The 17450-nt window shown below is 43.7% G+C and overlaps 1 protein-coding gene across 1 annotated transcript in view; it reads left to right on the top strand.

Moving 5' to 3' along the window:
- Nucleotides 1-14340, top strand: part of yjefn3 (YjeF N-terminal domain containing 3) — a 28842-nt gene extending 14502 nt beyond the window's left edge. Inside the window, exons 2-6 of the mRNA XM_018728016.2 lie at nucleotides 7618-7726; nucleotides 10211-10321; nucleotides 12649-12762; nucleotides 12962-13112; nucleotides 13472-14340. Coding sequence (XP_018583532.1) covers nucleotides 7618-7726; nucleotides 10211-10321; nucleotides 12649-12762; nucleotides 12962-13112; nucleotides 13472-13668 — 682 coding nt within the window. The 3' untranslated portion in view covers nucleotides 13669-14340. The remainder of the gene's footprint in view (nucleotides 1-7617; nucleotides 7727-10210; nucleotides 10322-12648; nucleotides 12763-12961; nucleotides 13113-13471) is intronic.
- The last annotated feature ends 3110 nt before the right edge of the window (nucleotides 14341-17450 follow it).

Here is a 17450-nt window from a genome sequence, read left to right on the forward strand (position 1 = left end):
GAATAGAAATTCTTCTTAGGGTGCAGAGAATCTCTCCTATGCAAATCCCTGAGGATCTGGCCCGAGATCCTTGCGCTGCTGCATAGCCGCGCTCTCTGAAAGTATATTCTGTCCGTCACTTTTTTTCTTTTGTCTCACAAAACCAGTTGAGCCAAGCAGCAGTTTTAATTGGGCTGGAAAGAATGGAACCTTTTTTTTATTTCTCCCCTCCTCCCTCAAACACACAGGCAAAGCAACTCTCCCAACTGTCTCTGTTACCATGGTTTCCTGTGCCTGCGCTTCTTTCTTGGACTTCACCACGTTCCACTTTTACTTTCTGTTAAAGAAACACGAGAGCAAGCGTCTCCACCTGCTCCTCTGATGCCCTTGTTTTCGTCCCTTCGGACGAGCGCTTTGTGCAGGAAAACTACGCTGGAACGGTTGTTGTAAAACAGCAGAAACTTGGCATTTACAGTGGTCTCAGTGCACAGTTTGCAGGACTGACTAGTGATATTCAGAGATGTTTTTGGGGGGCTGAACAGAAAGCACGTTGCCCTGGATGCTGGCACCTTTTGAGAACTATACTGTGGAAATTAGGTTTTTACACCATTTAAACTTCAAATGCATGTCTTTGGACAGAGGGAGGAAACCAGAGCCCCCTGAGAAAACCCATGTGAACACGGGACAGTGCAAAGCCTGGCTTGAACATATATCTGAACCCACAGCTTCCTGCTGTGCCACTGAACAACTGCAGTTTAAGGAATTGTTGTATTTAATACCATTTATTTTTATAGCGTCATCCTCTTAACAGTGACGGGAGTGTCGAAAAACGGAGTGCACATGGTTGACAGAAATAAGAATGAAAAAGCAAAGAGAAAATAAGCACTAAATACATTTTGCTCATATAATCTCAAATAGCAATCTGGCAACTGAGGAGAGGAAAGAAAGTCAGCGAGTGGAAAAATAAATCTGGGGGCCCAGTTGGGTGTGGCTGCTTACGTGTGCTGGACATTCTAATGTATTACAGAGGAGCAGGTAATCGAATGCTTTAAATAAGTATTTACCTGTATGCACCACTGCTTCACCTGTCTGCAAACTTTTTTTTTTTCTTTTTCAAACAAGGTTTTATTGCAGTATTGAAACCGAAACCAACAAGCTCGCTAGCAAAGCCAAATGAATGTGTTAACTGATGTATTCAAGTAGTGTTTTACTATTTTCACTGAAACATCACTTGATAGGTGAAATGGATTTGATGAAGTTCAGTAGAACTTCAGTCAAGGACTAATTTTACCTGGTACAGGTAAGCACACCTGAGTCAAATCTGGCCTATGACAACTACTTGTGTGTTTCCAAGGTAAGGTAGGCTTACCACTGACTTCTTCCACACCTGTCATTGGTGACTAGGAGGAAACCCACAGGAACACTGGGAGACCATTCAAACTGTACACACGCACATCATCTGAAACCGCTTGTCCCATGCGGGGTTGCGGGGAGCCAGAGCCTAACCCAGCAACAGTGGGCGAAAGGCTGGTCGGGGAGGGGACACATCCAGGACAGGACGCCAGTCTGCCCCAAGGTACCTCAAGCGGGACTCGAACCCCAGACCCCCCCGAGAGCAGGGCCCAACCCAACCCAACTCAACTCAACTCAACTCAACTCAACTCAACTCAACCCAACCCAACCCAACCCAACCCAACCCAACCCAACCCACTGCGCCCCCCTCAAACTGTACAGAATGAGCTAAATTTCAACCTATGTCTCACACACAACCCAGGCATTATGAAGCAGCAGCCTTACCCACTGTGCCGCCACCCTCCTCTCGTCTGTTTTGACCGTCTAATGAGTGGGCGGCTGGGGAGGCAGTGACAGCGATGGCGATCATCCCGCATCCCGTAGTGCTGCCGGGAGCCGCGGCAGTCTGTGCGGACAGAAGAGGTTGCGATCAGAGCGAAGAGTGGCTCTCTGGTGTGGGGCCTGTGTCCTGTAAATTATCTGGCCTGCAGTGTGCAGACTGACACAGCTGTGGAAAACACCCCGCACTCCCGAACCCACACACCGTCTTTAGTCTCGGTGTGAACCGCACATTTTCTCCTGAGTTATTCCATGTGTACAAGACGAGCTGCTGTGCCTTGGTGTCCTAAAATGACCCAAAAGTGACATCCCTCAAAACATAGCTCTTTGACGCCTCGGTCCGGTGTTGGCACTAGGCCGTTTGCTTAGTTACAAATGAAAAGGTGTTATGGTTTATGGATTAATAACTCAAAAGCATGCTATGGCATGTGCAATACCTTCGCACGGTGAAGTAACAGCACTGAAAACTGGCAGCCAAGACTAAAGCCGAAACGAATCAGTGTTGATTTCACAGCTGAGCTTTTCATTTCTAAGCTGAATGGCAAGTCCAGTGTATTTCCGCAATGCCCCATATATTTAAAAAATGAAAAAAACCTTTTTTACTGGTGTAGCACATCACTTTTTCCAAAATGGGTATGAAATCTATTCTGGCTGTCACAGAACTAATTCAGTAATTATATATAATGTTATAATTTAATGTTACTAATTCAATAATAACATGCAGTGTAATTTAACATTCAATGTTGCATGATTAGGGGGCGCGGTGGCGCAGTGGGTTGGACCACAGTCCTGCTCTCCGGTGGGTCTGGGGTTCGAGTCCCGCTTGGGGTGCCTTGCGACGGATTGGCGTCCCGTTCTGGGTGTGTCCCCTCCCCTCCGGCCTTACGCCCTGTGTTGCCGGGTTAGGCTCCGGTTCCCCGCGACCCTGTATGGGACAAGCGGTTCTGAAAATGTGTGTGTGTGTGTGTTGCATGATTACAAAACTGTTGTTCTTTGGAATTATGTATGTTCCTCACTTTTGAGCTTTTAAAGTGCAGGTGTTTAACAGTTAGAAATGTATAGCAAACATTCCCTTGAAATTAAAGCATGAAGACACACACACACCATCTGAAACCGTTTGTCCCAAGCGGGGTCATGGCGAGCCAGAGCCTAACCCGACAACACAGGGCGAAAGGACACACCCAGGATGGGACGCCAGTCCATCACAAGACACCCCAAGCAGGACTCGAACCCCAGACCCAACAGAGAGCAGGATCCAGTCCAACCCACTGCGCCACCTCACACCCTGAGAAAAGCTCATTAAATGTAAATTATTAAAACATTCTCGTGTGATTCGATGCAGTTGAATCACCGAACTGAAAAAAACCTCAATCCAGCCTCATAACTCTTTATTTATCAATGTTTTTTGCTTGTTTGTGTTTTTCTGCCAATAATCTAATCGGTCCCTATGATGCTCTGGGTCTGCTGTCTGACGTAGAAATGGTACAGAAGAGGAAATCATGCAAGGAAAATGACTTTAACCACACAGAATGAATGCTAGACTGCTTTCTGGAAGCATGAGATGAAGGTGATTAATGAGGCAGACTGAAGTAGCTGGATTTCAGATTTTTTTCGCACATCTTCAACACATTTTGACTTTCTTTACAAATGCGTGACATAAATGGCGCTTCGTGTTACTTGGGAACAAACGATCCTTCCAGAGCAGAAATCAAGTCTCTACGAAACGCGTGATTCCGCCGCGCACTTTTTGAATGGAGGCTGGTAAAATGTAGGCTTCGGTGCAAGACGCTGGAATAAATGATCCTTAACACGTCAAGGGGTTCGACCCTGCACTTCCACGAGTGGCGGAAAGATTAACGAGTGCCGAAATAGTTGCTTACTGGAGTAGAGAAGTAGGTAATTACGATGAGTTTCCATGGGAATCCATAATTAGCAGCCGTCTAGTTAATCATAAATAAGGAGTGGGATGCTCGCTGATGCTTTTATTTAATTTGCCAAACAAGAAATGCATTCCAGACGCTGTTTCATACTTTCTTTTACCTTGCTCATTCCATCTGTCCCTACGAGTCATGCAGATACTCTGCTAAAACACATTCCCTCCTCTTTTCTCAATTTTGTTTCTTTGACTTTGCACATTGATGCCTGTTCAGCCGGTAACTGCGCTGTTCTCCTTACGCGAGCAATGCGAGTTATGCGTTGTTATTTACTTGTGCGTCTCGTACAGCAGACTGAACGGATCCCGTTGGGCTTTCTAATGGCACCGCGGCCATAATTTGCGGGTGAAACCCCAAGGTAAACAGCCTCGTTACGAGATTATTACGGGCGCGCGGAGATTTTCGCATCCTCTGGGATCTGGGCCTTCGCCGCTCTCAGCGCTGCACATTTCAGCAAGCGCTCATCCTCATGACCTCCCGCAACTCCTAGCTGGTGCATCTTCAAAGTGCCTCCCCCTAAAAAATACAGCCGTTTACCGTGTTTTCCTGTGGATGTGCGCGGCCTCTCGGATGGACGGGCGGCTGTCCGTTGCCTGAGTCAGCTGTGTGGCCCAGCACTGCAGCCTGGTGGTGAGACTACCGTGGTACATGGTACACATGCTGTACCCCAACATGAAGCGCTCCAGCCAGCGGAATATGGGACACACCTCTGTTTCACACCTCTTCGAATCCAGATCGCCGCACATCTCACGGACACCAAGCAATATACGAACCCCAAATTGATTTCTCCAGTTGCTTGGCGAAGTCATTGGAAGAAGCTTGAAAAATGATCAGCGTGAGCAGCTCAGTTATTTCAGATTTTCTCAGGAATAATGCGGACGCAGCATCTTTTCGGGAATACGTCCACAGTCTCCGCAAAGGTGGTGTTCTCGTCGCGGGGCTGTGTTTTGAAGGGCATGGGCCATGTTACATTCCTTTTTGCAGAGAATAATCTAGGAATAATACTAAGTGGAGAGGAAATATATGCCAGCTGGTTGAGTCACTGTGGTGCGGAAAAGGCTCTATAATAAATTTTAAATCATCAGCAATTTATCTGTCTGTTCATCTGCCTAGAATGATATGATTACTACCTATGATTGTAAACATGACCATATCGCCTGTCGCTATTCTACGATATTTATTGCTGTGTTGCGTATTCAGCTGTGTCGCTGTTTAGTCTTAAGTCTTGTCCTGAAAGCCAGAACTGTGTATGAGTTGTACCCAGAAGAGAAGCGTAAAAAATACGGTAAAGCCTCCAGCGCGACCTCACTGTTTGTTGAAGGGTGTCGGGGAATTTATTTTTTAATAATCTTGCGAAAACCAGTCGCATCCAAGGCTAATCAGAAATGAGGGCGTCGCAGTTTGGAACGTTATGGGGGGGATGAACCGATGCATCGGAACAACAGTTACTGGTTAATCCACTCTTTTCGGAGGAGACTAAGGAAACACAATTCAGTGTGAAGGTAAATTCACACCTCACTGCAGCAACATTTGCTTTTGAAAGACGGAAGACGGTACGAACTTGGGTGTCCTATCATCGCTTGGCCATGGAGCACGTTTGACATACAAGATGTGCTGGATTCGGTGTGTTGTCCTCCAAATGCTCTCTTATCCCTCATGATACCACATATTACTTTTATCCTACACCCTCGCCACATTATGAGCATTCAGGTAAAGAAAAAATCACTCTGTTAAGCCCAATGTAGGGAAATGTTACATGGACATCTGTGGAATTAAAAATCTTTTTCTTTATTTTATGAAACTAAAATGAAGAATGGGGAGGCACAGTGGCGCAGCGGGTAGTGCTGTTACTTCATAACGCCGTGGGCTGATTGGGTATAGGTTTCAACCCAACTTAGTCTGTATGGGGTTTGGATGTTTTCCCCGTGTGTAGGGATTTCCTCCAGGTGCTCAGGTTTCCTCCCACAGTCCAAAGACATGCAAACAGACCAAAGAGAGTTTGGGTGGATTGGTGACTCTAAATTCCATCCCGGGTGCACCCCTGAGCCTTATGCCCAGTGATTCCTTGATAGGCTCCGGACCATCACAACCCTGATCAGGACAAGCGGTTACTGAAAAAGAACAAATGTTTATAAGAGAGCATCCGTTCATAATCTCTCTATTTTGTGTTGTTTATCTGTACTTCTAAACTTAGTGATTAAATAACTGATCCTGCAATTAAGTAATTGTTGATTAAGTGACAGTAACTATGATTCACTGAAGTCATAGAAAAAAAAACACGTAGGACAATACACTTTCATACTTTTAATACAAGTGGAAAACGATTACAAGTCGTGAACTATGCATGCTATTTCACGATATGAAGTGAAAGCCCCCAACAGTAATTGTATCGACCATTTTCACCAACCCAAGTGTTGATACCTGATTCTAAAAAATGTACAAGTTGTTAAACTTTGCATGAAAATTAAAAATGTGGGTTTAGGTTAATGGGCATACAGGCAGTTAAAAGGATGTCACCACTTTTATACTCTTTTTCTGAAATTAAGATAAAATACCAAATTTCTTGAACATTGTGCTGTGTTCATGGATTGCTGATATGGACATTTTGTGGGTGAATTTCATAAATGAATTTGTCAGTGTACCGGAAAATTTCATTCTGCAGCACATATACAGTCTCACCGCATTTTGAACCACATTTTACACCAGTTCCAGCATGCATTACACCCAGGAAACATACTTAATCACAGCATATTGTATTTTTGTTTTGGGCTGTACTTTAGAAGAAAAGGAACACATATACTCACTGTGCCTGGTCCACATAGTCAGCTTCACTGCACTCGGAAACTATTTGAGAAAGCAGTGAAATTTAGGAGCTCCACAAGATGTCCCCAGTAGCATAACTAATGCCTTTGGAGAACCCCAACTGGGAGCGTTAGTAGCGGTGGTAGCTATTCATTCATGCATGGAATCCTATAACTTCTTATAAAACATTATTATTCAGTGTATGTAGGGTTGGCTAGCCCCTAACCCATAACCTTAACTCCTAGCCCTAACCCCTAACCACCAACCCCTAACTCCTAACCCTAACCCCAACCCCTAACCCTAACCCCTAACCTTAACTCCTAGCCCTAAGTCCTAACCCCTAACCTTAACCCCTAACCCCTAACCTTAACTCCTAACCCTAACCCTAACCCCAACCCCTAACCTTAACCCCTAACTCCTAACCCTAACCCTAACCCCAACCCCAACCCCTCACCCTAACCCTAACCCCTAACCTTAACTCCTAACCCTAACCCTAACTCCTAACCCTAATCCCTAAGCCTAACCTTAACCCCTAACCCTAAGAGTTAGTCATGGCATGAAGCACAAGTTAATTTGTATTTTTTGAGCTGTCCGATATACACGGTTCTGCGCATCTTATTATTTATCCATCAGCGCTGACCTATTGCCAGCATTGTCTCCTCCACCTTCCATAAGCTTTTTGCCCTCTGCCCCAGAGATACAAGGAGCTAAATAAAAGAGCAGACTCCACTGCCGGTGAACCACGCCAGGAATGAGAAGCAGCTCAGAAACAACGTGCTTAAAATACGAGCGCCGCGCTTCTTGTCGCTGATGCCTCTCTACAGGCCTCTTCCACCTTTAGCCCTGTAGCAACTGTGCTGATCGTATTTACAGAGCAGCTTAGGTGAGCACTGTTGTTAATAGAGCGACCTTTACTGCTTCAGTCTTATATAATGCCCATGACTCATTTTACAGCCAAGCACCTGGGTGTAGAACATGCTTAAACACCATACAAAGGCACCTTTATGCCCAGATATTTTCTTTTGAACGTGTCAACTTCTCTCTTTTGCAGTAAGGATGAGGTGGCTGCCATCGAATCAGAGCTTCTGAAGGACTATCGATTTGGACGACAGCAGCTCATCGAGATCTGGGGTCACGCTTGTGCCGTCGCCGTTACCAAGGTGCGTGACCTTGTCCGCCCAAAACAGAGTTCTGCTCTCTTCCTCCGCCTCTTTACCGCTAGACTTCCTGAGCGCGCAGATAGACTTTCCTTCCTGTCTCACTATTCCTCTCCCCCAAACGTCCCAATGCTCTGTGTCTACAATGGACTTTCGATCAGCCATTGAAAGAAAGGAACATTTGACAAGTTATGTTTTAAACAGCTCTAGGAGAACGTAGCACAAGTGCGGTTTCCGCTTTGTCTCCGCGAAGAATCGTCGTAATCTCAGCAGCTCCGGGGCCGCCATCGTAAAATCCGTGGCATTTTTTGGTAGCAGGCACCAGGGAGCGATTCGGTCAGCCGACGAATTCAGTCTGGCAAGGAGAGGACTTACATCAGCCTTACATGTGGAGTCTGAAATGAGCGCAGCCAGACTGATGTGGTCACTAGCTCTGTCTGGTATGGGTACGGCTCAGCCCAGAGATTGCTCTCGGACACTTGTTTATGCTCTCATGTGACAAACGTGACGGTTGGTTCAAACCTTTCGGTTCCTGCTGTGGACATTCCTAGACGAAAGATGAATGTTTCCCGCGTCTCTCTAGTTCAGGGCTCTCTTTCCTCCTACGCTCAACTGTGTGATGTGCGCCGCTTCAATTATTCAGCTATTCAATTCAATTATGAGTTTATTTGTCCCGCACAGTTTCCCAAAGCAAATAACAGGACCTGCAGTTCGTTATTTCATGTGAGGACCGTGGTTACCGCTTGGAAGGCTTGCAAGACTTGCGGCTCACCGAGGATTCAAATCCCTACCGCTGCTAAAGACCAAAAACCCAGACAGACCTCCAGCTGCACTGGCTCATTTTTGAGAGGCATATTTAGTGAGTGCATCTTGACTGGCGCCTGAGGTCATTTGAAATTCAGCACAACCGTCAAACTCCTTTTAGCACCTGGGCAGCTGCCTCTGTACCCACACAGACCCTATCTAGCACATTGACATACGCAGTGGGCGGCATGGCTGGAGCTGGGAATGGATGGGAACCGGAGATATAGGCCTTAATTAACGGGGCCTTCCCCCTTACTGTTCATGCCCTGAATAAACAAATGACTGCTTTGCTGGGTCCGGATGCGTCCAGAACTGAACACAGGGAGTGCTGGCAGGACCTGACAAAATAGATTCTGTAGGAGGGGAACAGGGCCGCAGTGGTGGCATTTAAAAGTCAGGAACAATGCGTGTGCAGAATGACTAATGAAGGAAGAATAGCACTTATTTTTCTTCTAGGGAAGCTGGTTTTCCATTCTGTGTGCGTACTTTGCTGAAAGCTTAATGAGGGAAAATTAGTTTCAATCAACATGGGCAGTTTGCTCAGAGGACCCTCCAAATGAGTCCCTGGGGCTGGTACCAATCAGAGCATTGTTACAGGGTTTCAGGAGTAAATCATTACCGTAAATGAGCTCCCATTTTACCAGGTGAGCAGTGCCCAGGTGGTGCCTTGATGGGTCTATCTTCACTCTACATACTCTCTGTTCAACGGGATGGGTCAATGTTGACTCTACATTCGCCCTGTGTTACTTGATGGGTTCATGGTGACTCTACGTATGCTCTGTGTTACTCGATGGGTCCATGTTGACTCTGCATTCACCCTGTTCTACTCGATGGGTCCATGTTGACTGTACATACTCTCTGTGCTATTTGTTGTGTCCTTGTTCACTCTATATACTCTTTGCGCTGCTGCATCATTATTGTAACATCATCATCATCATCATCAGTAATGCCTTCCATCCCTCCTGGGGCATAGGCCACCAACAAGGGCTCTCCAGGCATCTCTTCTGAGATGTCTGAAGTTTCCTTGTTGGTGTTTCTGTAGCTGGTAAGGTTTTTATGGTGTGGGGTGGTTAGCCCCACACCCAACCCTCCTCCTTTCTCAGCCGGCCTTGGGACTGTCCATGGCGGAGTTCATTATTGTAACAGCTGCTCATTTTTCATTGCCGCACTGTCAGCATTCTCAGGCATGGTATCAATGTCCACACATGCATTGTCCCTCAATCACCATGCTTGACTTAAACAACCACACTGAAGCTTGCAATAATACCTGTCAACTATCATCAACGTGACATTAATGTTCTTTTAAGCTTTTGGCCACATGGGTTATCTGAACCCTGTATGGCGCAAAAATTGAGGTTCCAGGTCAGCCTGGGATATCTGAACAATGTGGTTCACCCAGCTAGGCTAAAGGCTGCGATGGAAAGTGTGTTATTTAAAGTTAGCATTCTGCGGTGTGTGCTCTGGTATTTTTCCGACTTCGTCAGGGTTATTTTAATAGGTTTGGGTTTAAAAAAGAAAACAAAAGAGTGCCATTTCCCTTCGGCGTGCCTTGTGCGCTACGGATAGCTGACAAAGACTTTGCAGTGACAAGGGATTGGAGATGTGAGGTCAGCAGGTCATGCAGCAGACACCCTTTTTCTCTGTCTGATTCTCAGCTTTTCTTCTTCTCTCCTGTTTCTGCAGGCTTTCCCTCTGGGCTCCCTGAATAAGAAGCAGCCCACTGTGCTGGTGGTTTGTGGGCCCAATCAGAACGGCTCCATTGGCTTGGTGTGCGCGCGCCACCTGCGCATATTTGTGAGTGTTGAGCTGAAGAACGCAGCTGCACACACAGTCTTCTGCTCTGTTTGTTGGTCACTGACTCAGCAGCAGATGCTGCACGACCATCACGGAAGCTTTCTGGAGCCACATGCTATCATTTTAGTTTGAGCTGGTCGAGTACAGCAGAGGAAAAGTCCTGGACAAAGAAAGAATTGAATTCACAGGTTTTGAAAGGGCCCGTTCTTCACCAGTAATACATATAACTCAACCTATGGAGAGTTAGAATCAAGGAGATGATCTCTATCATCACAAATGCAGCTGAGATAAAGTGAGCTCAACTATTAAACAGAGTTTGGTCTCAATCACAGCATCCCTTAACTGAATCTAAATAAGAAGTCAATTTCCTGCATGACTTTATTCAGAATTGTGCTGAAGTGGACAATTCTGATCTAGTACATTCTGACCAGCAGGATTTCCTGCTGCATCACCTCTGCATTGCATCTCCTGCTATGATACACATTAAAAACCTCAATATTCATAATAGAGCAATACAACTCAGGCAATAAAAAGGGACAATAAGATTTGGGAAGTCTTTCAAGCCCAGCGAGATAAACACAGACACAAGACCAAAGTGAATTCTCAATGTATAAATGTTTTCGAACTTCAACAAATGTGTCAGAATTCTCAGATTCATGCAATGTTACAACTCTCTATGAATGACACGTTAGTAAAATGGTATGTGCTCTTGTTCCAGTTTTTAATGTTGCTGGATTTATGTCCCCAAAAGCCCTGTTATGTTTTTAGAGCGATATTGCGTTCTGCTGTGAAATACTTTGAAACACCCAAAAAAAGGATTCATTTGCTTTGAAGGCCAAGGTCGGGCAGTTATGTTCTGAAATGACTAAATATATCTTTTAAGGTGGTGTCATTCCTCTGTAACCAATAGAACTTGGAATTTTAGGGAAGAAAAAAACTTTTTTTCAGTCAGTGACTCTGGCAGCTGCTGCTAGAGTGGAGTAATACTTACAATTGAGATGATAATAACTAAAGATGATCAATGACCTTCAGCTAAGCCCCTACTGATTTTATCATTTGCTTCACTCATTCATGTTTATAATTTTGGCTCACTATAACTGTATCTCACAAGGAGTATATAACACGTTCCACTATGAAACTACAGGTGTACTTCATTATTTCAATGATTTTCTATACAAAATAATTTATTCTTAATAAACATCTGCCTGCCGAAATCAAACAGGGACCATTTAAATGAGTGTCATTTCCTCTTGTAAAGGTTTTTTACATTCCTTCGGAGATTGTTTATGTAGAGGTAAAAAGGTTTGCTCCAGTCTTTGCCTGCCAAAGTCTGAAATATGATTTGATGATGTGATGCCTTTATCAAAATGTTGTTCACAATATAGCTCTGAAGAGCTTTCTTCACAGATATGAAGATCTGTCTATCTGTTCGATGTGGTTTTTGCTTCAAGTAGTAATTCAGTACAAAGTACTTGTCTTTCAAGAAGTCTTTAATAACCAGGAACATAATGAATTAATTTCTTAGCTCACCCTTTTAATCAAAATTACTTGAAGTATTTTATCCATTTATACAGCTTAGTATTTTCACTGGAGCAATTCAGGGTGAATTCTTGCTCAAAGACATTAGAGAAGCAGGTGGGAATGGATCAGTCGACCTCGATGGTACAAGTTCGTGTCCTTAACTGCTGTGCCTCACACTCTCGGTGTGTTTCTCACATAATTGAACTTTGGCAATGTGCTGAAGTGAAAATACATGACCCATTAGGTCCTCTTGGTACCATGATTCCTGTGGGCACTAATATTAATAGCCTTTTGGTATGAAACTGGGTGAAAATACAACCTCTTGTGAGAGCACAGAGTTGTCTGATATCACCAGTTCCCAACAAAAAAAATATTGGCATTAATACTCGGTCAAACTAATGCTTGAGGAGCCTTTATGCAGTGATGTGTAGCTAGTTTTGAGCTCAAACTGAAGAAGGAAAGGCTCATCAAACCCGTCCCTAAAACTGACGTCACTGTAACACGTTGTGCGAGAACTTCAACGTTCAGTTCTGGTCCATGAGACCTGCAGTCTGTGGTGGTTGGACAAGTTAGAATACAAAAGCTTTTTACAACAGAACATGCACTTGTCTTCAATGGAACAGATGATTCTTACAAGATCCACAGGATGTCGTGAAATTAAGGTTTGGCTATCCTCTGCTGTAAAAATCAGAAGGGGAACAGATGAGGAGGCATAACGTCTTAGATCAGTCCAAAGACTGAGAATGAAAGCTGACTTCATGCCAAAGGTCCTTACGCTCTCCATTCTCTCATTTTCTCCTGGGCAGGAGTATGAACCCACCATCTTCTACCCGAAGCGCTCCACTGAAAGCCTCCATCAGGATTTCATCGTGCAATGTGAGAAGATGGACATCCCTTTCCTCTCCTACCTTCCCACAGAGGTGCGTGGAAAGGAGGGAAACTGCTAGTTCCTAGTTCAACAGCTTACATTTCAAGTACAGACATTTTAAGAAGACAAGGGTGCAAAAGGTTTTAAGTTAAATGCTAAAGGCTTGAGGACGTACACTATATACTTGTGTTTTCTGGTAATGATCAGTCTCAGTTGACCCAAGCTCATTTTTCTTACGGTACGATGTGTAGGTACAGCTGATAAATGACGCCTACAATCTGGTGATTGACGCCATTCTGGGGCCGGATGCGGATCACACTGATGTGAAGGAACCATATGCTAACATCCTGGTCACACTCAAGCAGATAAAGATCCCCATGGCCAGCGTGGATGTGCCCTCAGGTAACATGCCTGGTGTGATGGCTGTGGAGGAGAATAATGCCAAAGGTGTTTATGCTGTTATTAGCACATCTGGAAAGACGATTTTGTAAGTAAGAAGTATAGCGAGCCTAAAAATGAGAGAATTCGTAGTCTAATCTTTACCAGCCGTCCTGTCAAATACCGTAATGTCTTCGTACGAGGTTCTTCCTGGTCGTCATGTCATTTTTTATACTGTTCCTGCCAAATTGAGCTATGCAGCATTTTCAGTTTTGTGGCATCAATAGATGTATACAGCTCAGATATGATACAGTGATTGCCATTGATTCCAAATTAAGTTGGAGCTGATGAAGCTAATGTGTCACATTGCCTTTGCGATGAAGGTTGGGACATGGATGAGGCCAACACAGATGGAATCAACCCAGAGGTGCTCATATCCCTCACAGCGCCAAAGAAGTGCGCGGCCAGGTTCTCCGGCAAACACTTCCTGGCTGGTCGCTTCCTTCCCTATGACATCCAAAAGAAATATGAGCTCAATCTGCCAGAATTTCCTGGCACAGATTGCCTTATAGAACTGTAACACATATATTCATGGCATTATTTTCCACAAGAAATATAATATATACAGCCCTTTTTCTATTTTATAGTTTGTTACTGTGCTATATTACTCCTGTGCTATAATGGGCATGGAATATATTTGCCTGAATTTCTTTTGCTTCTAAAAACAGGAAGAAACTATTTAGTACTTGTGGGTGGTCTGAGCTGTATCAAATTAGTAAATGGTACGAGGAAAAGAATATTCTCACTAATTCATGTCAGCTGTGGCTAATTTCTTATTTATTTTTTGCAGATGAAAAACATTAATTTTAGTAGCAATATGTATGTAACAATTTCATGCATAGGTACTTTACATTAATCACATTTTTTAGCAGAATTAATTTATTGTTATCATGATTCCTACTTGAGATAGATATACATTACAGTATATCGTATGTTTGGCATCTGCCAAATGAATAAAATGTAAAGTAATGCTTCACTGATCGTAACTGACGTCTTTGTTATCGACTTAATTTTTTGGTCATTTTTATTATTGTTATTATTATTGCTTTTTTTTTTTTTTTTTTACGAATTAATTCCTCTGTGAATCCAATGAAGTAGTGTTTTGGTGCTGAATGGCTGTAGGGTTCTTAGCTCAATAAAAGGTCTCTTAAAAAAGCTGTCGTGCCCTCTTTTCTCTGTATGGTAGTCAATGCTATCTTTTACTGACATTATTAACACATTTTTACAAAGATAATGTTCATCATGGTAACACTGTATATAAATATTTGCATAAAAAAATACAAAATATAAATGTATACATATATTTCATAGAAACGGTTAAAATGCAGAAAACTGAATGCATAAAATGCATCTACCATAGATGGAGACATGGAGATTACCCTGCAGTAATGTATCCAGCACATTAATAGATCAGAAAATTCTACTGTTTTTCATATTTTAAGTTTTTTAGTATGTTTGTTATGTTAGTAAGACCCTGGTTATTGCCTACAAATGCATCAACAGAACTGCTCCCAGCTATTTACAAGACTTGATCAACCGCTACACCCCAACCAGACCCCTTCGCTCGTCTACTTCTGCTCCCTTGGTGGTCCCGCGCACAAAAGTAAAGCACAGAGGTTCTCGGTTCTGACTCCGTTGTGGTGGAACGACCTTCCGCTCTCACTCAGAACTGCTGAATCTCTGTCCATATTTAAGAAGGGCCTGAAAACTCACCTTTTCCGGACTCATTTCGCCCAAAATCTCTCCAGCTCATGTGTGGTGTAAATGTTCATGCACCGTAACTTTGTGATCATCCCCAGATAAGCCTTTACACAGCTGCTACTCCTGTATTGTATGCAAATGTTTGTGTACCTCTTTAAAAATAAAAATAAAAATTTTTAGGAAGGTGATCAGGATTCGTCTATTTCAATTTTTATGCACCTACTCATCCGACGAACATCGGTGCATAAATTGGAAAGTAACAAACTAGGTTTAATGAAGAACCACATGTCTGCAACTATGTCTCTTTCTTTTAAATGCACACACACACACACACACACACACACACACACACACACACACACACAATGGCTGAAGCCACCTATCCCAAGCAAGGTCATGCTGAGCCAGAGCCCAACCTGGCAACACAGGGCACAAAGCTGGAGGGGACACACCCAGGACAGGATGCCAATCCATCACAGCACACCCCAGGCAGGACTTGAACCCCAGACCCCCCAGAGAGCAGGTCCTGGTCAAACCCGCTGTGCCACTGCACCCCCCCTTAAAAAAATAAATGTAAATGTAAATGTCTGTAGAATTCACAAAGGAAAACAACAAGCTTTCCGGGCACCAGTGCTGCAGTTTTTTTGGGGGATGTGCAGAGATAAGTTGGATGAGAAACGTAATAAGCAAAGGTTTCTAGTTGCAGAAACAATAGTTTATTTGGAGTCATTAGAGAGTTGTTGCGTGTTACACGTGCTGTTTATGCAGGAGGAAGTGTGTTTCAGTTTGGAAGAGGTCCCGCTGAAAAAGAGCTGTAGGTGCATCGCACTGGAAAACTGATCCCTTGGAGTCACAGAAATTGTGATACTACAGGTTAACAATGTGTAAATGGTTTATTCATATATTGTTTTATCACTATAGTGGTGCAGTGGGTTTGGCTGGATCCTGCTCTCTGGGGGGTCTGGGGTTCGAGTCGCGCTTGGGGTGCCTTGCGATAGACTGGCGTCCCGTTGTCGGTGTGTCCCTTCCCCCTCTAACCTTGCGCCCTATGTTGCTGGGTTAGGCTCTGGTTTGCTGCGACCCCACTTGGGACGAGCGGATTCAGACAGTGCGTGTGTCTGTGTTTTATCATTTTCAAACAGCATAATGTTTTTATGACAATTCTAATTTATTCGTTATAGATACCGCTTGTCCTAATGCAGCATCGTGGTGGTCTAGAGCCGATCCCAGACACCCAAGGCACAACGCTGGGTACACGCTGGAAGGGACCCCAGTTCATTGCAGGGAATTACTCACAATCACTTACAAAAAGAAAAAAACTAAATTCAAATCAGAGCCACCAATTCATCTCAAACACATCTCTTTGGACTGTGGGAGGAAACCAGAGCCACTGCCAGAAACCCATATGTACACCGATACAATACGCAGTCACTACACAGACTGAGATGGATTCGAACCCACTCCTGAATGCACAGACAAGGTGCTGTTAGCCTCCTGGGCTACTGCCGCACCACCCATTAAAACTATAACCAGCAAATACGAAATGTTGTATTATATTTTCCCAAAATGACCGACTTACTTAACTACTATCAAAACACACATCAAAACACACATGTAAATCCAGAGGCTTTCAATCGAGAATGTGACTATCCTTTTTTCGACAAAAATCACTTAACGAAAGATATTTGATGACAGCATACACGCGTTACGCATGTATATATTACGTAAAACATTTCTGAACTTCTCAACAACAAAATAATCACTGATGAAAGATAAATAATTGATGAGCTGTGTATAAAAAAACCCAAAATTATCCGCAGTGTTTTGAGCAACGAGAAGCCATGTGATGCCACTTCCATCCGACTGCCCAGCTCAGTGCCATCAGCAGCTGCTGAAACTGTAGCGTAAGTTTACCATCTGCTGCTGCCCTTATAAACCAAAACAGTGCTAAACAATCTGCAAAGGAATTAAGCTGGACTAATATTCAGTGGGTTTTAGTGTAATAACCTAAATACATGTACATCAAGTCACATGAACCAGCAGATGTGTGTCATGCATTCATTTGTGTATCAGTAAAATGTTGGTATAAAACATTACTTTCAAGAGCAAAAGTACTTAAACATAAAGGGAATATTCTGTCCATCACAATCTATCATAATCTAATATGTCTAGTAGCATCAGTCCACTACATGAGAAATGAGGATTCAGAATTTTTACATATGAACAAAGTGATAAACAAACAGAAGCACTGATTACTCTTTCTTCATCTTTTTTCAGGCTTGGCTTAGCTTTGCCGCTGAAACCAGCTCCTCTCTAATTTTCACCTCCCAATAAAATATCACCACGGTACATTTACTGTTTGAGGAGCGGAAAGCGACGGGTCTCCCAGTAGACTTGTATCAACACACATCTGGATCTGCTCAGAACAAAAGAGCCTCTATTCAATAACAGCACCTTGATCATGTAAGAGAAGCACTCCCCGAGGAACCAGAACCCAGACTTTCAGCCCCCGCCACAACAATTTTTTTTTTTTTTTTTTTTTTTTTTTTTTTTTTTTTTTTCGGGTTGGGGGGGGGATGATCTTTAGGGCAAGGACATGAG

This window comes from Scleropages formosus, chromosome 9 (genome assembly GCF_900964775.1).
Source record: "Scleropages formosus chromosome 9, fSclFor1.1, whole genome shotgun sequence".
NCBI classification, from domain to species: domain Eukaryota; kingdom Metazoa; phylum Chordata; class Actinopteri; order Osteoglossiformes; family Osteoglossidae; genus Scleropages; species Scleropages formosus.